This window comes from Sorex fumeus, unplaced genomic scaffold (genome assembly GCF_029834395.1).
Source record: "Sorex fumeus unplaced genomic scaffold, SorFum_2.1 ptg000094l, whole genome shotgun sequence".
Lineage (NCBI taxonomy): Eukaryota > Metazoa > Chordata > Mammalia > Eulipotyphla > Soricidae > Sorex > Sorex fumeus.
This window is the reverse complement of record NW_026606151.1, coordinates 20,220,181-20,246,159: the sequence shown is the minus strand read 5'-3', so window position 1 is coordinate 20,246,159 and position 25,979 is coordinate 20,220,181. Positions and strand designations below refer to the sequence as shown.

Below are 25,979 nucleotides of genomic sequence, written 5' to 3'. Positions count from 1 at the left end.
ACCACATTTTATAATAATCACCTACCTTTCTCACATTACACTGAGTTATGTAAAATATTAACAAGGGATTCTTAAATCAACATACCTTGATAGCACTTTAATATTTTTCTCATGTTAAAGTAATCAGAGACATTACACACAGTATTCAGCTCCAAAGAAACGTCCTTTGGTGTTTCCATATTGATAGTTGAGTTCCTAGAATAAGTGGATACCTGAGAAGTTTTATACAGTAGTTTTCCTATTCATGTCTCTCTGCTCCCCACAACTCTCCCCACATGCCCCTCAGCCCAGAATGTCTGCCTGAGGCACTCACCTGCTCAAGGTGTCTTTTATATCCTGTAGAGAAACAAAGACCAGAAGTGAGTGCAGGTGTATATGAACTTCATGGCGAATAGAATGCAGAGAAATTCTTTATAGACACTCCTTCCAGGGATGTAAGGTAAGTGACTCCAAGGGTGGGAATGGAACCAAGGTTTCATCTGTACAGTGTAAGTTCATTACCGTTGAGGCACACCACTGGTGAACTAACCATGGACACTGATGAATTTTTTTAAAATGTAGAAATACTGCTATTTATTCAGCCATTGATTAAGCTGATTGAATTGGGTATAAACTCCACATTACTTTTTTAAATTAAAAAATTATTAATTGATTATCCGTGAGATAGACCATTACAAAACTGTTTATAATTGGGTTTCAATCATGCAATGATCCAACACCCATCCTTCCACCAGTGTATATTTCCCACCACCAACCCCAACACCCTACTCCCACAGCCCCAGTCTTCCTCTATGGGAGACACTTCTTTTCTTGCTCTCTATTTCCTTTTCCTTTTGTACATTATGATTTGCAATACAGGTGCTAAGAGGTCGTGGTGTTTGTTCAGGGCATTCAGTATTTTTATCAGACAGTAAGACTGGAGTAGCTTTTCAATTTGGTGGCCGTTTTGGGGTGTGGGTGTGACTGCCGAGGCTTCCAGAAGTAAAGTTAGGTGGGGGAAGGTAGTCCATCCTGACCCTGAGAAAGCCTGGAGATTTTAGCCACAAAACCCTCATACCGAATTTTCAGCAGATTATATCTTGTTGGGGTCCAGCCAAAGGCACAGCTGCAATTCTGGGTGTTGGGAAGCCTGAAGGCACCATCAGGCTGACAATGAAATTGTCCCTCAGATACCTGTGGTAGCATGATACCACCAACATTTTAATAGGATGATTTCAACCTGAGTTCCTTGGGGATGCACATGGCAACCTGTTTATCAATCTCTCAGTCACCTGTCTTCTTTACTGAGTCCTGTAGGGAACTTTGGTGTTTGAAAACACATCAACCTATGGCTATTGAGAAAGGGGTCAGAAAGATGTCCAGGGTACCGCTTCCCTTCGATAATGTGATTTCCTTAAAGTGAGTCTATATTGGACACTGCTTATCATAAAGGATCTGAATCCTGAGTCCATGTAGAGTCCCTGTGACTGAGATGCTTAGGTGTTGATAGCAGGCCCATCTCAATTCATTCTCTATCAGTAAGCAGAATAGTAGCAGTGAGTATGAAGGTCTAAACCACACAGGTCACAATGGTAAAGCAATGCAGAAGCCCAGCAAGCTTACTTTTTGAAGAGGCTAGTCCAGAAGACACCAACAGTATTGAAGTGCTAGACAACCTCTCTGACAAGGAACTTAGAACGAACCTACCGAAGATGCTTAGGGAGCTAAAAGAAACAACAGAAAACAATGCCAATAAAAGATAAGAGGATTTGAAGGTAGAAATGAGGAAAATACAAATAAAGTTAGAAACGGAAATGTCATACCTGAAAATCCAGGTAGGCGAATTGAAAAACTCAGTGGATGGCCTCAACAACAGAGTAACAGCTGCTGAGGACAGAATCAGTGAGCTTTAAGATGAAGTCCAGAGATTCTCCAGAAAAGAGTGAAAATGGAAAAGAGACTCACAATTCAGGAACAGATGGCAAGAGAAGATCGTGATAAAGTCAAGGAGTAACGTAAGAATTATTGGAGTCCCAGAGGAACAGGAAGAAAACCCTGATGAAGAAGAAACCGTCAAAGACATCATTGCGACGACATTTCCAGAGCTGAAGAAAACATTCGACCACATTCAGGAGGCCCGAAGGGTACCAGCTAGAAGAAATTCGGATAAAAATACCCCAAGACACATCCTGGTCAAAATGAACAAAACCTTAGATAGAGACAAAATTCTGAAAGCAGCAATTAAAGAAAGAAATTTTCTATAAAGGAGCGTCGTTAAGATTCACAGATCATTTGTCTGATGAAACCCTCATGGCTCCAAGACAGTGGTGGGATATAGTGAAAAACTCAATGAAATAAATGCCTCACCAAAAAATACTTTACCCAGCGAGACTCTCCTTCATAACAGAAGGAACAACACACAGTTTCACAGAAAAACAATAGCTCAGAAACTTCCTAGTCTCAAAACCATGGTTACAAGAACAATTAAATGGGCTACTTTAAGACAAGACAGGCCCCTCAAATACACCAAATTTCAACAGGAAAATGGGACAAAAGCCCATAACAATAATCTCTCTTAACGTCAATGGGCTAAACGCACCAATTAAAAGACACAGAGTGGCAGGATGGATTAAAAAATTGAACCCAACATTCTGCTGCCTGCAAGAAACACATCTCAATAGTCAGAGCAAACACAGGATCAAAGTCAAAGGCTGGCAAACAACTCCCATAAAAAAACTGTGGTAGCCATCGTAGTGTCAGACAACATTGACTTCAGACTGAAGAAGGTCATAAGAGACAGTGAAGGCCATTTCTTATTGATCAAGGGATCTGTACAACAGGAAAAACTTACAATACTAAATGTATATGCACCTAATGAGGGACCAGCAATGTACTTAAAACAACTACTCATAGACTTGGAGAAAGAAATTGATAGCAACACAATAATAGTGGGAGACTTCAACACCACTTTATCACCTCTTAATAGATCAACCAGACTCAATCTTAGCAAGGACATACTTCTTCTGAGAAAAAAATGGAAAAAGGGACTTAGTAGATATATACAGGACACTTTGTCCTCAAAAAGATGAATACACATTCTTCTCAAGTGTGCATGGAACATTCTCCAAGATAGACCACGTCCTGAGTCACAAAACATACCTCCATAAAATTAAGAGAATAGAGACTATATCAACAATCTTCTCAGACCATAATGCGCTGAAATTAGAAATAAATCACACACACAAAAAGAAAACTAAATCAAACACCTGGAAACTAAACAGTTCTCTGTTGGACAACGAGTGGCTTAGAAAGGAAATCAAAGAGGAAATCAAAAGATTCCTGGAAACGAACGAAAATGAGGACAGAGTTACCAAAACTTATGAGACACAGCAAAAGCTGTGTTAAAGAGGAAAGTTTATAGCTTTAAAAGCATTACCCAGAAAGGAGGAGTGAGCCCACATAAGTAACCTAACCTCACAGCTTAAGCGCTAGGAGAATGACCAACAAAAGGACCCCAATCCAAACAGGAGGAAAGAAATAAAACTCAAAGTAGAGATTTTGGAGATGTAAACCCATAAAACAATCCAAAAGATCAATGAAATCAAGAGCTGGTTCTTTGAGAAAATAAACAAGATCGATAAATCTCTAGCAAAACTCACAAAGAAAGGGAGAGAGAAAACCCTAATAAACCGAATTAGAAATGAAAATGGGGTCATTACAACAGAAACTACAGAAAGTCAAAGGATCCTCAGGGAGTAGCTTATGAAACTTTATGCCACGGAACACGAAAACCTCTAGGAAATGTATAAATTCCTATATTCCTATAGCCTCCCAAGGCTGAATCAAGAAGACTGGAATACCTGAACAGACCTATCACCACCAAGGAAATTGAAACGGTAATCAAAAGTCTCCCCAAGCACAAAAGTCCTTGCCCAGATGGATTAACTAGTGAATTCTTCTAAATCTTTAAAGAAGACTTACTCCCAATCCTCTTTAAGCTTTTCCACAAAATTGAAATCTCAAAAACACTTCCGAACGGTTTCTATAAAGCAAATATAACCCGGATACCAAAAGTAGACAGAGCTACCATAAGGAAAGAGAATTACAGGCTGATATCCCTGATGAACACAGATGCAAAGATCTTCAACAAACTATTAGTAAATAGAATCCAACAACTCATCAAAAGGATCATACACCATGACTAAGTGGGATTCATCCCGGGGATGCAAGGATGGTTTAACATTCGGAAATTAATAAAAATAATTCATCATATTAACAAAATAAAAGATAAAAGCATATAATCATATCAATAGATGCAGAGAAAGCATTTGATAATATCCAGCACCCGTTTATGATGAAAACCCTCGCCAAAATGGGTACAGAGGGGACTTTCCTCAATATAGTTAAAGCCATCTACCACAAGTCTACAGCAAGCATCATCCTCAATGGGGAAAAACTGAGAGCCTTCCCTCTAAGATCAGGGATGAGACAAGGATGCCGACTTTCTCCACTGCTGGTCAATATAGTACTGGAAGTACTTGCAATGGCAATCAGGCAAGAAAAAGATATTAAGGGAATCCAGGTAGGAAAGGAAGAAATCAAGCTCTCACTATTGCAGATGATATGATACTATACTTAAAGAACCCGAAAACCTCTACCAAGAAACTCCTAGAAACAATAGACTTGTATAGTAAAGTTGCAGGATATAAAATCAATACACAAGGGTCCATGGCATTCCTATATGCAAATAGTGAGAGAGAAGAAAGTGACATGAAAGAAACAATCCCATTCACAATTGTGCCCCAGAAAATCAAGTACCTAGGAACCAGCTTAACTAAGGAAGTAAAGGACCTGTACAAAGAAAACTACAAAACGCTACTTCAGTTAATAAAAGAGGACACGAGGAGATGGAAAGATATCCCCTGCTCATGGATCAGGAGAATTAACATTGTTAAAATGGCAATGCTTCCCAAAGCAACAAATTCAATGCTATCCCTATAACGATACCCATGACTTTCTTCAAAGAAATTGAGCAAACACTCCTGAAATTCATATGGAACAATAAGCACCCACGAATAGCTAAAGCAATTCTTGGGAAAAAGAAAATGGGAGGAATCAGCCTCCCTAAATTCAAACTGTACTACAAAGTAGTAATAATTAAATCAGCATGGTACTGGAAAAAAGGCAGAGCTGCAGACCAATGGAACAGGGTCGAATATAGTGACATCTACCCCCAAAAATATGATCATCTAATCTTTGACAAGGGAGCAAGAAATGTGAAGTGGAGCAAAGAAAGCCTCTTTAACAAATTGTACTGGCAAAATTGGATGGCTACATGCAAAAAAGTGGGCTCAGAACTCTGCCTAAGACCATGTACAAAAGTAAGATCAAAATGTATTAAAGACCTCAACATCAGACCGGAATCCATAAGTTACATTGAAGACAAAGTTGGCAAAACCCTCCATGACATCGAAGCTAATGGAATCTTCAAAGATGTCACACCACTGGTCAAGCAAGAGAAAACAGAGATAGACAAACGGGACTATCTTAAACTAAGAATATTCTGCATCTCAAAAGAAACAGTGACCAAAATACAAAGACAGTCTACAGAATGGGAAATGATATTTGCCCAATACCCATCCAACAATGTACTGGTTGAACTCCACAAGAAGAAAACATCCAACCCCATCAAAAATGGGGCTACAAAATGAACAGAAACTTTCTCAAATAAGATATCCGAAAGGCAAAAAGTCACAGGAGAAAGTGCTCTACATCATTAATCATCAGGGATACGCAGATATAAACAACAATGAGATATCATCTCACACCACAAAGACTGCCCACATCCAAAAGAACAAAAGCAACCGGTGTTGACGCGGATGTGGAGAGAAAGGGACCCTCCTTCACTGCTGGTGGGAATGCCGACTGGTTAAGCCCTTGTGGAAAACAGTATGGACGATTCTCCAAAAATTAGAAATTGAGCTCCCATTTGACCCAGCAATACCACTCCTCGGAATATATTCCAGAGAGGCCAAAAAGTATAGTCGAAGTGACTTCTGCACTTGTTTGTTCATTGCAGCACTGTTTACAATAGCCAGAATCTGGAAAAAACCTGAGTTCTGAGAACAGATGACTGGTTAAAGAAACTTTGGTACATCTACACAGTGGAGTACTATGTATGCATTAGAAAAGATGAAGTCATGAAATTTACATATAAGTGGTACTATATGGAAAGCATCATGCTAATCAAAATGAGTCAGAAAGAGAGGGACAGACATAGAAAGGTTGCATTCACCTGGGGAACATAAAGTAACAAAATAGGAGACTAACACCCAAGAATAGCTGAGATAAGTACCAGGAGGTTCACACCATGGCTTGGAGACCAGCCGCACACAGTAGGGGAAAAGGCAGCTCAGATAGAGAAGGGAGCACCAAATAAATGGTGTTGGGCGAATCCTCCCAGGATGCGAATTGCGTGCTGAAAGTATACTATCGACTGAATATGATTTCCACTCAATGCCTCTTTTTCAAGCCACAGCACCCAAAAGGAGAGAGAGAACAAAAGGGAATGCCCTGCCACAGAGGCAGGGTGGGATGGGGGAGGAAGGGCGGTGGGAGGGTTACTGGAATCAATGGTGGTGGAAAATGGGCACTGGTGGAGGGATGAGTACTCGAACATTGTATAATTGAAACCCAAGCACAAAAATTTGTAAGTCTAAAACTGTACCTCATGGTGTTTCACTAATAAAAATTAAAAAAAGAACAAAAAATTATGGAAGAATCATCAGAGACTTTGGGAGAATTTTAGCAAGAACACCTAACTAAATGAGTCATTGATGAGACTGGAGTGATAGTACCTGGACAGGTGCTTGCCTTGCAACCCACCACCTTGGGTAGATAACTGGCACCCCATTTGTCCTCTGAGCTATCCAGGAGTGATCCTTGAGTACAGATCAGGAGTAACCCCTGTGCTCTAACAGATGTGGCACCCCCAAAAGGAGATCTTGAGGAAAAGAAAAGTGTAAAATGAAAACGTTTCAAGAAATTATAGCTATGCTTGCTCCTCAAGCCCATGTTTTCCCTTGAACACATTTACCCTCTTTCTCTCCTCTCACATCTTTCTAATAAGTTTCAGTGAAAAACTACCTTGCTTTACCTAAAAGAAAAAAGGAAAGAAATTATAGCTGAGAAGTTTCCTATTCTGAGGACTGACTCCCATTTTCAAATCCAAGATGCTCAAAGAATTAAAAAATTATTTCTCTACAAAATTTTTATTATTTTTCCCCATTCATTGCTATTCAACAAAAATAGATATTAAACCCCCCTGTGCCAAGAATTCTAGGACTAAAGGTACAAATACAAAATATTAGGTCTATTTGACAGAGAGATATTAAACATATAGATAGGCAGCAATCCACACAATAAAATTAAGAGATCAATGGACCAGAGGCTAGCAACTGAGTGGAAATTAGACCTATTTTAAATAAGAAGCTTACAGCATGCTTCTTTGAAGAGGTTCTAAGATATGAAGAACAATGAGACCACAATAGAGAGATGTATGCAAGTGACAAAGATAGGCAGCGCCAGTGATATGGGTCACAGTAGAGTACATGCCTGAAAAGGGTGGGGTCCTGTATTCAAACTTCAGCACTGGAGAGAGAGGGACATAGAAGACCCAGATGACCGAGGGGAGTGCATAAAAGGTGAGAAGCAATATATGGTGTCTCAAGGATCTTATTCTCTATTGATCCCCACTACCAGCTTCAGTTTTTACATTTTTACCTCTGATGTATTATATCTTCATTTTCCTTCCAAAGATTTCTTTTGAGCCATTGGACACAAAAACAAAATGTGTATCTCCTCATGGGATCTGAAATTCCTAACTGACTGACACATGGACTGAAAAGTCCAAACTCTCAGTGGCGAATCATTAGCACTGTCATTGTTTCAGTTGGAATTCCCATGAGATCAGATGAGATATAGTCTGAGGTCCCAAAACATTGTCTGGAATCATAGATAGGCTTTGTCCTTTTCTTTTTCTTTACCTGCTTCTTTTGTACCCTCACTGCCTTTCCCTGGGACACATTTTAAGTGAATGGCCTTCAATCATTTCCTCATTGTAGGATCAACTCCTGCAGAAGCAGACAGAATGCATTCTTCTCACGAATAAGGATTTTTGGAAATGAAACACCTACTATGAATTATTTTATGGGGGCAGTTGAGTTTTGAGAAATGGTTATGAGCATGAACTCTGGTTCCAATTTCCTACCATATAATTATGTGACCCTCAAAAATGGCACAACCCTGATTTCATTTGCTCATCTGTAAAATAGACAGACTGAGCCTATTATGAGCTCCAGAGAACTTTCATGACATTGCATATTAGACTACAAGGTTACAAAAGAAGGAATGAGAATATTGAGTAAAGTTACATAAGCATCCTATTTCTAGAGAAATAACAGTACTCTGCCCAACAGAACATAGAGTGATTAGTGGCAAATTTTCCAGTTAGTGGTCTTTCCTTGGTCTATTGTTCTGTGAAATAATGAAGAATAACTGGCTATAGCCAAGGACAATGACCAAGGGAGTTTTTTTGAAAGTCAGGAAGGTTGTGGTACTTGTGATGGTTTTACCTTAAACTTGAGTAAGATCAAAAGGTGAAATAAACTAAGCAATAAAGGAAAATAGAGAGCCAATTGAGAATGTGCAAGAAATATTGATCAGGTAGTAGAGCTATTATAAAGGGCTGACGTCATGCTTTGCATGGAGGAGGGCCAGGTTCAATCCCCACATGTTCCTCCAATGACTCTGAGAATTGCAGCAATAATGTCCCCTAAAAAAGCATTGTCATTGATTTTGAATGAATATACAATCAGAGAGAGAGAGAAAGAGAGAGAAAAGAGAGAGATGGAGAGAGAGCTACAAACAGACAGAAGACAGACAGATGCATTCTGATTGTGAAAAGTGAAACTGAGGGTTCCATGGCAAAAACTTCTAACTCATGACTGCCACTGAATCAAAGGATCTGAACAGGCTTATGCATCCCTCGTATATTTCACTGGTATCAGAGCTGGAAATTATTTTCCAAAGATTAAAAATGGTAGAGGTGGGGAGTGACTGACAACAAGTGAAAGAAATCTTTGCTTTGCAATGTGTAAGGAAAATAACTCTATATAACAGATTTTCAGAACTTTTTTTTGTACATTAACTTAACAACTCTTGCAGATGTTTTAATAGTATTCAAAATTAGCCACATGGTATCAATGGCATAACTGACACTTTCATCTCCAACTCTAGGAAATAGAAAATATATTCATTTTAAAGGAATGATGTGAATGGTTTTAATCCAGGTCAAATACTTGAATCCTACCCTCTTGTACCTTGCAAGCTGTGTGAACTCAGTAAGTCGCCCGAATCCCATTTTCTTAACTGAATTATGAGACAATAATTATAGGCACTCTTCACAGAATTATTTAATTAAAAGCACTTTGACTTGTCTGGCAGTTAAGACATGCTCTCAGTACAGATCTTAGACACATTTGCCAAAAAAACTTTTTAGCAGTCCACAAAAATACCTATCACCTCCCCGTTTGGCACCAACTGACCAACTGGGCTATTTTCCCCACTCATTCATTTCTTTTCTACTCTTAATCTTATGTCCTCACTACTTGTTGGGTCACCCTCATGTCCTGGAAAACAAAACTAAACTAGATAAAAGAACTCTAAGACACACTGTAGAATGACAAAGCCAAAGAGATAGAAATAGAATCTTGAGAGCACCACAATTAAAGTTAAACATATATACATGTAATCTTTATATATATATTTTATATATATATTTGTATTTACTCGAGCAAATACAAATATATATATATATAAATATACATTTATATATATATATAAAGAAACTGCCATAGAAATTAAATTATCTAGGCTAGTAAAGAATGATTTGATACAGCAAACAAGTTGGATGACACTAAAACCCCATAAGAATTCTCAACTGAATCATCAGTCAAACTTGAAGGAAGGAAACAAAATTGTAAAGAAGGAAAATTCTAAAGAGGTTCCTGACAATTAAACCAAACTCATTTGAAACACTAACAGGATTCATTTAAAAGGCAAAAATCCAGATTTGAAAGCAGTAGACAATAACATAAAATGAGGAAAAGTTTTGAGAAACAATGGCGTCTTCTGTAATACACCTGGTGCTTGCTTGCTGTGAAGTTAAAATAGGATACAGACACATAATTGAAGAGAAGACCCCCCAAAATGGAGTACTGAGCTTCCATAAGATCTAGAATTTCTAGCTCTGAGGATCATTCCAAAGAGCACAACTACAGCAGAAAGGGTGTTTGCCTTGCATGCAGCTGGCCTGGGCTGACTTCGGTTCAATTTCTCCACCCCTCTCGGAGAGCCTGGCAAGCTACCGATTGAGTATCATGCCTGTATTGCAAAGACTGGCAAGCTACCTGTGACGTATTTGATATGCCAAAAACAGTAACAACAAGTTTTACAAAAGAGACGTTACTGGTTCTCGCTCAAGCAAATCGATGAACAACCAGAGGACAGTGCTATAGTGCTTTGTTTTTCTGTATTTATTATGGTGCTAATCACAATGGCCAGACCTAGAATCATTCCAAATATCCAGTAACACATAGTGGATAAAGAACTGTTGTACATGTACAATAAGAAAAGGTGAAATCCAACAGTTCATGAAACTCAGCTAGAACTCCAGGGTGTTATGCTGAACAAGGTGAGTTAAAGGGAGAAAGAATCTAAACTGAGGAAGTAGGCCTTGTTAATCTTCCCTATTGATCACTTGTTCTGCTCTAACTAGCCTGGGAATAAGACATCTCTGTTTCCTCCAAGTGCTCAGACTCACCTGCAGCAACTTCTGTGCTGAGTCCTGACATTTCTTGTCCAGTTCCAGGATGCAGTTCCTGAGTTCCTGTAGTTTGTTGTCCAGATGGGCTACATTTTCCTGCAGGCTGCTCAGCTTCTGTTCTTTTTCTTTCTTCAGTTGACACATATATAATTCCTCCTCCTCATGCAGGAATGTGTGAAGAATGCTAAATTCATAACGAATTCTATCTTCTTCATGCTTTATTTTTTCCTATATGGAAGAAAATTACTCAGAATGTGAATACAGACTAAATGTTTATCAATGATACATCCATACACAATAAGAGTCACACAGAAATAAGCAAAATATATTCCATAGTAATAAGGAAGGAACATTTGATACAATGCACAACATGGATGAGTCAGCTAGGCAGTCAGCAAAGCAAAGGAGGTCAGAAATAGAGAGACAATATTATAATCATATTCATAGAGACAGTGAATACAAGAAAATAGGAGGAAGATGTTTGAGGACTAGGAAGAGAGAGAGTTTCAGTTTTGATAATGAATGAGTTTTGCAGGTGTATAAAGGTAATGACTGAACAAGGGTATGGACAAAATTAACTGCCACAGAGCTGTCCACTCAAAAGTATACAAAAAGTGACTTTTATGTTATACTTGCTAAAACACACACACACACACACACACACACCACAAAGTTCCTCAGTTAATGTGCCATAGCCTAAAGAGTTCTCCATATTTCCTAGACCAGAGTTATGCCTGGGTGGCAGATATTAAAGGAGAAGAGGTCGTCACAATTATACATAGTTATCTAAATAAATGCCTTCCGCTTCACCAAGAAGGTGCTGTAAGGAGTATGAAATTTGGCCAAGGTAAATAAAAGGTGTGTTATAAAATAAATGCAAACTTTAATTTTGATATAAATATGTGTTCCTGTGTTTCAGATAAACTTTCTGTTCAAGAAAATTCTGAAGTTTCTACATGAATCTTACTGAAGTTTTTAACTGACACATCACAACTGGATTAAGATGACCTTCCTGGTGAGGTCATGAATCTCACTCATCAGGGAGAAGCCCAGTTGGCAGATTCTGATCATCACTTGTATCACTTGTTATTGCGTTGCTCATCTATTTGCTTGAGGGACAGCCAGTAATGTATTCATTCGTACCTGTCATGTGCTAATGTTCCCCAGTGGCATCTGCTTGCTCCAGGAATATGAAGAGCCTCAAACCGTTTGTTCAGGATCTTGACAAAGAAGTCTGACCATCTCGTAGGTGGGTAGCCAGGCATTCTTTTGACATGCTGTGGAATCCAGTTGGTAACAGCTCTAGTCCAGTGGATGTCTTCAAATGATATTGCATGTCCAGCCCATCTGATTTTCAATGACTTGGCAAACGAGACAGCGCCCCTGATTCTTGATCGTCCCCAGAGGTTGGAACACCAGATTCCTTATCTCACTTGAGTGAAGCGTGATACTCAAAACATAGCTCTTTTGATTTTTCTTTGGGAGACCTGAATAGCATTCTCACCCTGTTTTCATAGGACCCAGGTCTCTGAGGCATATGTTAGTGCAGGAAGAACAGTGGAGTTGAAAAGATGTGCCCAGAGCCGGAAGTTCTTTATTCTCTTAACAACTTCTTTGATGCTCTTAAGGCATTTCACACTGCTCTCTTCCTCCTGTGCAGTTCTGGCACCAAGTCGTTCCTCATGTTGAATTCACAACCCAGGTACACATAACTGCTGCATTTGGAGATGTTCATTCCATAGAGAGCAAATAGAACGTCAGGAACTAGTTCATTTCTCATGAACACTGTCTTGGTGAGATTCAGCTGCAGTTTGAACTTTCCAAACTCATGGTCAAAGTCGGCCAGCATTCGTGTCTCTTGGCTAATGTTTGGTGTTATTAGAACGGTGTCATTAGCGAAGCAGAGGAGGTGTAGTTGCCGACCGTCTATCTTCACTCCCATTCCTTCCCATTCCAGTCGTTTCATGACTTTTTCCAGGGTGACATTGAAGAGTTTTGGTGAGATGGTATCACCCCACCAAACCCCTCCCTTTACTTCGATGATCACTTCTTATAGAATGGTGATATCCTGGTGGTGAATCCGTAATACAGCTCATGGTAGATACTGATGTACTGAGTTTGAATGTCCTGGTTGGCTAGGGATTCGATGACTGCTTCAGTCTCAACAGAATCATAGGCCTTCTTTAAATCAATGAACGTTAGAGTGGCATCTTGAACTCTCACAAAACCTCAATGACATTGGTCACCATGTGGATATGGGCTATTGTGCTGAATCCTTTTCGGAAGCCTGCTTGCTCACATTGTTGTCCCTTGTCTAGTATTCTGCCAATCCTATTCAGGATGACTCTAGTGAACAACTTTTAGACGATGGACAACAGGCAGATAGGGCGATAGTTGCCGATGTCATGGATCTATCCTTTCTTGTATAATAGATCAGTCCTGCTCGTTTTCCACTGGGACCGAACCTTGCATTCAGACAGGTAGCGTGTGAAGAGCTGAGTCAGTGAAGAGCTGATGGGCACTGGTGGCAGATTCTTCAGGTGTTGGGATCTGACCTTCTCTGGACCCGGTGCTGTACATTTCTTTACCAAAGAGATGGCATGTCTGATTTCGGAAGGGAGAATGTTGGGAACGACATATCCATCCTGTGGAATTTGGTATGTGGGCAGGAGGACATAGCTATCAAAGAGATCTGAGTAGAAGTCATGGATAATCTTCTCCATTGCCCTTCTGGAAGATGTGATAGATCCATCAGTATGTTAGAGGGCAGTCATCTTGGTCTTATAGTTGGCAAAGGACAGACAGTCATTGCGAATACTTTTCCCGGATTCTATTGCATTGGCCAACACTACTGCTCTTCTCTCTTTGAGGTCTTCTTTATTGCTTTTCTGGATAGCTTTGCGAGCTCAGATGTTAGCTTATGATTGTCTAAACCACATTGGCGAATGAGCTTGAGAGTTTCCGAAGACAGGCGTCTTTCTGTGGCTTTCTCATTCGCAGCATTCCTTGCACAGTTATGAAGGTACTGAACCAGTTGATCAGATTCCTTGTAGATGTTGTCAATGACAGCATCTTCCCATATTGCTGCAATAGTGCCAAAAAGCTCCCAGTTGGTGGTCATTTGAGAGTTCTCTTCTTAAACTTTGTTTCCCTTTCTCTCCGCTCTGTGAATTGGAATTTTGCATGAAGGAGATGGTGGACTGATCCAGTTCAGAATTTGGGTACAATAGAGACATTGGTTAGGCAAAACCATCAATTGAATATAATGTGGTCAGTTTCATTGTGGAACTGTCCACCGGGAGACTCCCATATCCAACGTTTAGATTAGGCCTTCTGGAGCTGTGAGTTATCATGGATGGTCTTGGTTAACATGACAAACTCAGACAGTCTCTCACCCTGTTTGTTCTATTCTAGGCCGTGGGTCCCAATGTGGAGTTCTTTGGGTGACCTTTTCAGTCGTATCTTGGCATTAAAATTACCGAAAGTGACCTTGTAGACAGCGTGGTCTTCTTTATAGAACTTCTCCAGCTCCATGTAGAACTGCTCAATTTCTTCTTTGTTGTAATTAGATGCTGGTGCATAGACAATGAAGATAGAAACTGCCAGCAATGAACCACATCTATTCAAACGTAAGCATCCTAGTAGGGTTGTTAGGCATTTGAACAAATCGATGCTTATGGCCAATTTCATATTGATGAAGACACTGACACCACTGATGCCTCTACTGTCACATGTTCCAAGGAACAGTTCTTCTCTAGTGTCTAAAATACCGTGATGTGATTGATGTTATCTATTCTTGGTCAGTCCAATGACGTTGCACTTGATCTTCTGAGCTTGCACCATTAGGTCCTCAATGGATGCTTCTGATGCCAGCATAAGCGCGTTGAAGATACAGATAGTCATTTTAATCCTTCTTCATTTTGGCATCCTAGCTCTGCCCTGAGATTTCCTTCTCAATGCTGCTCTATTGGGAACTCTTTCAGGTTCTGGGGAATGACGCCCATTATTGTTACTGTTTTTGCCATATTGAACATACCACAGGTAGCTTTGTGACTCTGCTCTTTGGGTGGGATACTCTCAGTAGCTTGCCGAGCTCTCCGAAAGGGACAGAGTCCTTTAGGGTGACCTCCAATCGTTCTTATAGGTGCTCCCAGTCTAGTGAATGCAAGCGTTTGGTTGACTGGCATGTTGTAATGGTCTGCATGCTGACAAACACGCACCTGTCTGGGTCTCTGGGCAGCACATCTTGGTTCACTTTTATCCAGTTGGCACCATTGCCACCCCTGTCACGATGAAGTGATGAACCATGGAGGGAATTCTGATCATAAATACTAGAAATACCAACCCCAGTTCAATTAACCACCCTAGTGTGTGATTATGGCTAAAATGATTGATCTGTCCTGTACGACACAAGTTTTATTTGGTATGGTGGGGACTAGAACTTTAATTTTTTGTTTGATTTTCTCACTTCAGAAAGTGTTCCAATGTCTCCGAAATTAATAGAAGAGTAACCTATTTGTTTTTAAGTGGGAATCAAGCCTACCTTCAACCTATGTATTTATAAAATGTTTTTTTTTGAGCTGTGAAGATCTTCCCACAACTCAAGATGCCAGTAATGAAAGCAAAAGGCTTTCTTTTGAAAGATCATATTGTGTATTTGACATAGAGAATAAGGATTGAGTTTTAAGACACCATGGAAGAGGCAAAAATGGCTTACTGGTCTGTGTGATAATATTCCAGACTAATACATTATATAAAATATATATATATATATAAATTATGTTTCCATTGATAGGAACTCTGGCTAATCACTGTACTAGAGACTCAAATTTTGTAATTGTCTTTTTTTGTCTGTTTTTGTAGTAGTTCTGGTCCTCCATATGAACAGTCTCATGAAGTTGAGCTCAATGCATCTCATCAGAATGAATCTCTAAGTGTCCAGAAATAGTTGGTCTGTTCTGAAACACTTGAGTGTCAGGTATTGCATTGTGGAAAATGCACCAAAATGGTGCAGTTGAGGTTTCAAAACCAATAGGTACTTTCAAAGGTTGAGAATTTGAATCCCATCAAGAATCTTTCCAGGTCAGATGTAATATTCCTACTTCTCCAACTCAGATATTAGGAATCCTACATAATTACTATCACAAGGTAGAAGTATTTTCAGTAAAAATATACTAGATGCATAGAACTAAAGGAGTAAAGAGAAATGGTTCTTTCTACATCACTTTTAACAATCTGGACCATTTATTGAGTAATAAACCCTTATAGTGCTTTCACCAAGCAATAACTACTACTAGACAAGGTGATGGCATACAGTTTGACCACAAGAAGTTTCAAATTCTCACCTCCCAACTACTTATTTTCTGAGTTGTGTCTTTCTTCAGCTGCTTATATTTGGATTCTGTGATTTTCAACTTTGCTACTGCTTCCTGGAGCTTTTCCTGTGGGGAAAATTGGGTGTTATTTTATTCAATTGGATAACTCTTCACAACATCAGCAGAAATCACAGGCTTTCAGACAATTAGAATAACGTTAAGTACTTGTTGAGGCCTTACATGCTGGGAGAAAGAGTAATCAGTCCAGCAATACATTTGATCTACGTGGCAATCTGCAAAATTAGTAAGATGCTTAACAAAATTTCTGTGTTGTAGAAATCAAGTCTTTGTACTGGCTTCAGAAACCTGTTCAAGGGGGAAAAACATATTCCTCCATCCCATATAAGATTAAAGAATGAGGCGGCAGGATAGTACCCACTCTGTTATTCTACAAAAGTTAAGGCAGACTTCATACATGCCTTTGCATGAGTTTTAATCTAAACCTCTCACTGGAGTTTAATTCACAGACATTTATTTCTAAATATTTAACAACCCCTGTAAGTCTTTATTTCACTATGTCCCTACCCTATGCTTATGGAAATAATATGAATTTTAGAAATTGGTGGCTCTATTTTATTTTGAGAGAAAATGGTTTTCTCATGTCAGCATTGGTCCTCAGTAAACTAACAAAAACATTCAGTTCCCAGTACTCCTTTGAGATATGATTAATACTCTCAACTGTGATCAATGTTAAAGGTTTAAATTATACTCTTGTGTCCTTACCTATCTTTATCCCCATACACACCCTGGTCTGGTGCCAAAGAACCTTTATTATCTATGCCCTTGTCATCATTCTTGAGTGTAGAAGTCCCTATCTTTTCTCCTCCCTTTGAAAGCTGTGCTCCATCAAAAGATACCAGATATCTATCAATTGTTTATTGGTTTGGTTTTGTCTTTTGGGGGTCAAACCTGGAGATGCTCTAGGGTTACTCCTGGTTCTTTACTTGGAAAGAACTCCTGGCAGTGCATCAGGATCCATATTATATGTCAGGAATGAAACCCTCATTTGCCATGTGGAAGGCTAGTGCCCTAAAAGCTGTATTATGACTCCAGCTCCTTCATGATTTTCCAATGAGCATGATATTCTACCCTTGTGTAAACACAAAAAGGGACAGTTTCGGATGTCAACACAAAGAGGGCATGGCATGGCCTATCTCTCCCGCTCCCACGTTCGGTAGTTTTAGGACATTTCCCCACTCCAGGGAGGTCGATAGCTATGGGAAGGCGAAGGAAGGAAACGAGGGCCAGGCTGGTTGGTCTTAGTAGCAATATATTACAAGGAAGTTTATCCCATAAGAGAAATTTATGTCATGGAGGGCCCAGGTTCTCTCAAGCACATGTTCCCCAGATTCTCTCAGTCTGTGTTCCCCATTCTCTCAGACCTGCCTCTCCAGTTCTCTCAGTCCCCCTAGAGAGCCCTGAAATGTCCTTATATATCATGGTACCTCTAAAGGGCGTGGGCTGGAGCAATAGCACAGCGGGTAGGGCGTCTGCCTTGCACGCAGCCAACATGGCCGACCCGAGTTCGATTCCTCCGCCCCTCTCGGAGAGCCCGGCAAGCTACCGAGAGTATTCGATATGCCAGACACAGTAACAACAAAGTCTCCAATGGAGACGTTACTGGGCCCACTCGAGCAAATCGACGATCAACGGGAGGGCCTTTACTTTACTTTTACTTTTACTAAAGGGCTTAATACAGTTATTGGGTGTTATTTTATTCAATTGGATAACTCTTCACAACATCAGCAGAAATCACAGGCTTTCAACAAAATATACATTAATAACAAAATATACATTGTTTCTTTATATCTGTAGGCCAGTAATTTTGGCCTCCTGAAAGAAGATACAAAACGCAAACTGAAACCTTTCACAAGCATTTTCACAAGTTATAAGCACTTGGATTTGCATCCCAAAGACCAGTCTGCTAGAGCTTGGAATGTACAACCAAAAGAAAAGATTCTGAGCTTTGCATCCCAAAGACTAGCCTGGGAGAGCCTGGAATCTATATCTCAAAGATCAGGCCTGAATAGCACCTGAGATCTGCATATCTAAGATCAGCTAGGTTTCTGTGAGAAAAGGAAAACCTGGGTGTGTTTCTCCTTTCCTTGTTCAGCCAACATATAAGCATACATAATATAAATCATTTTGTATGGACACATTAAGAAATACCTTAAGCTTATAGAATTGGTCTCCTAGGGCCATCTCGATCTCAGAACTACAGTGCTTAGGCCAGATAGTTTTTCCTATCCTTAGCTGGGTCCTAGCCTCGTCGTTACTTTTGAATCATGACAGCATTTGCCTATGATCAAACTCCTAATTTATATTTAAGAATAGTGACACCTTGACCTGGCCCATTTCGATGCCAGGGTAGCACATAACTTACCGCTTCCTGGTTCCATCCAGTCACTCGTCAGGACCCTGCTTTTGGGGGAACTAGGAAGTGAGGGCAACTGAGGCTTAAGTTGAGAAAGCAGATGCCAGGAATGAATAATATTCAAAGCCAATTAAATCCTAAATTACAAAGCATAATATTAACTGTCTTCCTCTATCTATGCAAAAAGGACATTGCATTAAAATAAACAATTCAAAAGACATAAGGAGAGGAGAAAGGCAATATTAACTTACAAATTCAGTGTCCTAGAAGGATCTGACCTTACAAATTAACAGATTCTGATTATGCGAAAAGCTGAGTAACCGGTTGGGGAAGAGAGCACAAAGAAGTGGTTACAGATAAACAAAGTAATGGGAATGATTCGGGAGCACTGTGATGGGTGCAACCTGATAAACCTAAGCACCTTGTATTCCAACAATCCTGAATTGTCTGGATTGATCTCCGTATATAGTACTAACTTTAACAAAATTGGGCGGGGGGCAGTGGTGCTCTGTTTGGTCCCTTACTGCAGGTAGATTTCCAGGGGCAATACTACATCATTTCTTTTTTTTTTTTAAAGGATCTGGAATTTCTAATAAGCTTGGAAGGCCAGAAGTGAGGCTATTTCCTTTGTAAGTCACTGAACCTGGTTTCATCCTGGGTTTGCATACATTGTATGAGTACAGTCAGGAGTGATGCCTAAGCACAGAGCCAGGAGAAAGTCTTGAACGTTATATGTGCAAATCGAAAATGGATATTAAAAATTTCATTTCAAATAAAATTCCATGACCAGAACTTTAAGTGGTGAGATCTAGAGAAGATTCAGTGATATCCTATCACTTGATCACTTGATCACTTGACATCCGTTACTAATCGATTTGCTTGAGTGCGCACCAGTAACATCTCCATTCCTCCCTGTCGCGTGCTAGTGTAGCCCAATGGCGTCTGCTCATTCTAGGAACACGAAGAGCCTGAAACCGATTGCTCAGGGTCTTGATGAAGAAGTCTGACCATCTCATAGTTGGAAGGCCACGCGGTCTTTTGACATACCCTGGAATCCAGTAGGTAACAGCTCTAGTCCAGCAGTCATATCCAAATCTCATTATGTGTCCAGCCCATTTGATTTTCCATACCTTGGCAAACAAGACAGCGTCCCTGATTCTTGACCGTTAATGGAGGTCGGAACTCTGGATTCTTTCTCTCATTTGAGTGAAGTGTGACACTCCAAGCATAGCTCTTTCGATTTCTCTTGGGAGACCCGAATAGCGTTTTCATCCTGTTTTCTTAGGGCCCACGTCTCTGAGGCATATGTTAATGCAGGAAGAACAGTGGAATTGAAGAGATGTGCCTGGAGCTGGAGGTTCTTCATCCTCTTAGCTATTTCTTCAACGCTCTTGAAGATGTTCCAAACCGCTCTCTTCCTCCTGTGCAATTCAGGTGCCAGGTCATTCGTCATCTTGACTTTTCGATCTAGGTACACATAACTGTTGCATTCAGAGATGGTCGTTCTGTTGAGAGCGAATGGAGCGTCAGGAAAGAGGTTGTTTCTCATGAACATTGTCTTCGTAAGATTCAGCTGTAATCTGACCTTTCCACACTCACAGTCGAAGTCAGTCAGCATTTGTGCTGCTTGGCTAATGTTTGGCGTTGTTAGAACGATGTCATCAGCAAAGCAGAGGTGGTGTAGTTGTCGACCGTCTATTTTCACTCCCATTTCTTCCCATTCCAGTGGTCACATGTCGTTCTCGAGGGTGGCACTGAAGAGTTTCAGTGAAATGGTATCACCCTGCTGAACCCCCCTCTTGACATCAATGATCACATCTTTGTAGAATGGTGAGATCCTGGTAGTGAATCTGTAATACAGCTCACAGAGGATCCTGATGTATTGAGTTTTAATGCCCTGTTTGGCTAGGGCTTTGATGACCACTTCCGTCTCAACAGAATCAAAGGCCTTCTTTAAATCAATGAACGTTAGACAAAGCGGCATCTTGAACTCCCGAGAAACCTCAATGAGCTTGGTTATCCTGTGGATATGGTCGATGGTGCTGAATCCTTTGTGGAATCTGGCTTGCTTGCATGGCTGACCTTCATCTAGTGTTCTGCCAATCCTATTTAGGATGACTTAACAGCTTGTAGATGGCAGAAAACAGGCAGATCAGGCGATAATTGCCAATGTTGTGGATGTCTCCCTTCTTGTACAGTAGTACAGTTCTGCTGGTTTTCCATTGGGATGGAACCTTGCATTCAGACAGGTAGTGTGTGAAGAGCTGAGCCAGCATATTGATGAGTACTGATGACAGGTTCTTCAGGTGTTCAGGTCTGACCTTGTCTGGGCCCGGTGCTTTACCGACAAAATGGCGTGTCGGATTTCGGAAGGGAGAATGTTGGGAACGACATATTCATCCTTTGGAATTTGGTATGTGGGCAGATGGACATGACTATCCAACAAATCCGAGTAGAAGTTATGGATAATCTTCTCTATTGCCCTTCTGAAAGATGTGATAGATCCATCAGGACGTTGGAGGGCAGTCAACTTCGTCTTGTAGTTGGTGAAGTTCAGGAGGGCATTGCGAATGCTTTTCCTGGCTGCTGCCATATCTATCAGCACTACTGCTCTTCTCTCTTTGAGGTCTTCCTTTATCACTTCTCTGCACTGCTTTGCGAGCTCCAACATTAGCTTTTGATTGCCTGAGGCATGCGCCAAGCCATGTTGGCAAATAAGCTCAAGAGTTTTCGAAGACAAGCTTTTTTTTGTGTGTGTGTCTATCTCTCTCTTGGCGTTCCTTGCACAATCATAGAGGTGCTGGACCAGTCGCTCATATTCCTCGTCAAAGTTCCAATATCCTATACCCTCTGAAATTCTACCAATATTTTAAAGGAAATACTGAGCTTTTATGCACAATTTCTGAGTGCAACACTACCTAATACCAAAAAGAGATAAGGATGAAACCTAAAGATAATATTCACTATCACTGTCACTGTCCTCCCGTTGTTCATCGATTTTCTCGAGCGGGCCCAGTAACGTCTCCATTGTGAGACTTTGTTGTTACTGTGTTTGGCATATCGAATATGTCATAGGAGCTTGTCAGGCTTCGGATTAGCTTGCTGGGCTCTCCGAGAGGGATGAAAAATGTACATAAGAGAATACAAACAAGAGAAGATAAACACACAAAAAATGCGAAAGTGTTTCTATAGATATGTAGGAAAAATTAACATTGATTGACTGGACATCTTGCTCAAAATAATTCAAAGATTCTCTACAATCTTTATTAAAATTCCAATCATGTTTTTCAAAGATAGAAAATTACAACTGAAATTTGTAGGACTCACAAAGATCCAGAAGGTCATGCGCACACACACACACACACACACACACACACATACAAATTGATAAAACCAAAAACCAGAAAAAGGGCTATCTTATCTGGTTACTTGTGAAAAAGGATAATACAGGCACGTATAATGTAGAAAGGAAAGTCTCTTCAACACATACTGCTGGGGAAACTGATGAGATCGGGCACATTCAGGGTGGTATGATCATAGACAGTGCTGGGGAAACTGCGTATCTATTTACAAAAACATGAAATGACTGTTTCTCACACCACACACCAAAATTAGCTGAAAATATACTAAAAACTTAAACATAAAACTTCTATCACTATCACTGTCCTCCCATTGTTCATCAATTTGCTCACGCGGACCCAGTAACATTGTGAGACTTGTTACTTTGTTTGGCATATCAAATACGCCATGGGATAGGAAAGATGTTGGGGAATTTATAGGCTTGAAACCAGATTTGAGAGAAGTTTTTTTTTCTTTTTTTTCTGGGCCACTCCCGGTGTTGCACAGGGGTTACACCTGTCTTTGCACTTAGGAATTACTCCTGGCAATTCCTCGGGGAACCATATGGGATGTTGGGAATGGAATTCTGGTCGGCCCGAGTAAGGCAAGTTCCCTACCCACTGTATTATCGCTCCAGCCCCAAGTTTTGAGAGAAGTTTTAAAAGAATTCTCTAAGCCTACCTCATGAGCAGGGGGAGAAGATAGCTGGAAATGAAAAGGGATTACTTAATCAATGATGGGTGGAGGGATCGTTTGGGTTAGGAGATGTGTGCTGAAAGTAGATAAAGGACCAAATGTGATAACTTCTCAGTATCTATAATGCAAACCATAGTGCTCAAACATAGAGTATGAGGAAATTGTCTGCTATAGAAGCAGGGGGAGGGTTGAGATAGGGGGGAGGTGTTGATACTGGGGACATTGGTGGTGGAAAATATGCACTGGTGGAGGGTTGGGTGTTCAATCATTGTACAACTGAAACTCAAACCTGAAAGTTTTGAAACTGTATCTTACAGTAGTACTGTAGCACTGTCCTCCTGTTGTTCATTGATTTGTTTGAGCGGGCACCAGTAACATCTCCATTGTGAGACTAGTCGTTACTGTTTTTGGCATATCAAATACGTCACGGGTAGCTTGCCAGACTTTGCCGTGTGTGGGGGATACTCTTGGTAGCTTGCCAGGCTCTCCGAGAGGGTAGGAGGAATCGAATTCTGGTTAGCTGCATGCAAGGCAAATGCTCTACCCGGTATGCTATTGCTCTGGCCCAGTGATTCAATAAAAATGAAATAAAATAAAATAATTCTTTAGGGGTTGGAGGGATTACAGCTGGTAGGGTACTTGTCTTTGTGAGGAACAGGTCTAGATAGCCTTTTCAGATCCTCTTAACAGGTACCCGCATTGCAAAACAACTTGTTTTTCTGCCCCCTGAGCAAGGAATTCGGATACAGGTGCCTGAGTTGCAAGTCTTGAGAAAGGGGAGAAGAGGTCAGACCAGATAACCAGATGTCTCTCACAAGACCCATGTCACGAGACCCATGACTGCCCTAAAAAACGAGGACATTCCTAAGCACTGACGCAAATGCTGATCTTTAAACTATAGGCTAAGGAGTGATGTACTCTTAAATGGATTGGTTAGGAAAGTATTTGTTGTTACAAATCTATTGGCTATGAAACGCGCGGGCTCTGCTGTAACGGCAGGTGAGGGCCTATATAACATCTCCTTTGGAGAAGCTTGGGGTCTTGCCCATCCTGCCGGACCTGCATGTCTGTGTAGGCGACTTGACCCTGGCTAGCCAGTCTTGCAATAAACCCAGCTTGCTGTTTGAAGTCTCTAGAGTCTCTTTTTTGTTAAAGGGAGATCATGATCCGCATCCTAACAGTCCTATGCATACTGACCTCTTTTTGATCTCTGGCATCCCATAAAATCCCCTGAGAACTGCCAGGAGAAATCTGAATGCAGAACAAGCAATAATTCCTGATTATTACCAGCTGTTGCCCCAAACTCAATTATTGCAAAAAGATAAAAGCAAGCAGAAAACATAACAAAGGAGTTTAAAGACCTGCCAAAGATCTATTAATATATTGATCTAAGAAATAAGAGAAGATAATCCCTGTCACTGTCATCCCCTTGTTTATCAATTTGCTCGAGCAGGTGCGAGAAACGTCTCCATTTGTCCCAGCCCTGAGATTTTAGCAGCCTCTCCTTACTCATCCTTCCCAATGGTACCATATTGGAGGCTCTTTCAGGGCCAGGGGAATGAAACCCGTTATTGTTATTGTTTTTGGCATATTGAATACCCCAAGGGGAGCTTGCCAGGCTTTGCCGTGCGGGCAGGATTAGCTTGCTGGGCTCTCCGAGAGGGATGAAAAATGTACATAAGAGAATACAAACAAGAGAAGATAAACACACAAAAAATGCTAAAGTGTTTCTATAGATATGTAGGAAAAAATGACATTGATTGACTGGACATCTTGTTCAAAATAATTCAAAGATTCTCTGCAATCTATTAAAATTCCAATCATGTTTTTCAAAGATAGAAAATTACAACTGAAATTTGTAGGACTCACAAAGATCCAGAAGGTCATGCACACACACACACACACACACACACACACACACACACACACAAATTGATAAAACCAAAAACCTGGAAAAGGGCTATCTTATCTGGTTACTTGTGAAAAAGGATAATACAGGCACGTATAATGTAGAAAGGAAAGTCTCTTCAACACATACTGCTGGGGAAACTGATGAGATCGGGCACATTCAGGGTGGTATGATCATAGACAGTGCTGGGGAAACTGCGTATCTATTTACAAAAACATGAAATGACTGTTTCTCACACCATACACCAAAATTAGCTGAAAATATACTAAAAACTTAAACATAAAACTTCTGTCACTATCACTGTCCTCCCATTGTTCATCAATTTGCTCACGCAGACCCAGTAACATTGTGAGACTTGTTACTGTGTTTGGCATATCAAATACGCCACGGGTAGCTTGCCAGGCTTTGCAGTGCTGGCGAGATACTCTGGGTAGTTTGCCAGGCTATCCGAGAGGGGTGGAGGAATCGAACTCAGGTCGGCCATGTTGGAGGCTTGCAAGGCAAATGCCCTACCCGCTGTGCTATTGCTCCAGCCCCAGACATAAAACTTAAAGCTATAAAATACAAAGAGGAAAATAAGTAAAAAAAGTTGTAACCTGGCTTCTGTAGTAACTGTGAAGAGTTGATTAATAACTAGAGAAACAAAGATAGACAAGCAAAAATTACACGGGAGTTTATGGAATTAAAAAGAAAGTTTCATGAGGTAGAGAAAATATCAGTGAAACAAAAAGTTATCATATGTAGAGGGGGAGACTCTTTATATCTCATATACTTAACAAGAAGTTAATAACCAATGTTTGTAAAAACAATCATAACCCCCCCCAAATACTGTTACCAAAAATAACAAAAAAGAACAAAGATGTGAATATACATTTCTCTCTCCTTCTCTCTCTTTCTTTTCTATCTCTTTCTCTCATTTTACAGAAGACACTCATAAGTGCTCAGAGCTCTCAATTGGCTCTGTGCTGAGGAATGATTTCTGGTGGTACTTGGGGAACAATATAGGGTGTCTGGTATTTGAATTAAAGTTAGAAAGTCAAAAGCCTTTCTCTCTGGTCCCTAAACATATATTACTCTAAATAAAACATATAGACTGTCAAGAGGCATACAAAAGTGCTCATTATCACTTACTGTTGGAGTACAAGGATCTTAGGTTTATCAGGTTGCACCCATCACAGCGCTCCCGCATCATCCTCATTACTTTGTTTGTCTGTAACTACTTCTTTGTGCTCTCTTCCCAAACCAATTTGTAAGGTCGGACACTGAACTTGTACTGTAGGTTAATATTGCCTTTCTCCCCTCCTTATGTCTTTTTAATAGTTTACTTTAATGCAATGTCCTTTTTGTATAGATACAGGAAGACAATTAATATTATGCTTTGTAACTTAGGATTTAATGGGCTTTGAATATTATTCATTCCTG

At 40.3% G+C, this 25,979-nt stretch overlaps 1 protein-coding gene across 1 annotated transcript in view; it reads right to left on the bottom strand.

Annotated features, from left to right (window-relative positions):
- LOC130040143 (E3 ubiquitin-protein ligase TRIM38-like) overlaps window positions 1–25,979 on the bottom strand; it is a 118,609-nt gene that overhangs the window by 7,752 nt on the left and 84,878 nt on the right. Inside the window, exons 9-12 of the mRNA XM_056132159.1 lie at window positions 16,210–16,305; window positions 10,862–11,092; window positions 314–336; window positions 86–195 (exon numbers count right to left, since the gene is read on the bottom strand). Coding sequence (XP_055988134.1) covers window positions 86–195; window positions 314–336; window positions 10,862–11,092; window positions 16,210–16,305 — 460 coding nt within the window. The remainder of the gene's footprint in view (window positions 1–85; window positions 196–313; window positions 337–10,861; window positions 11,093–16,209; window positions 16,306–25,979) is intronic.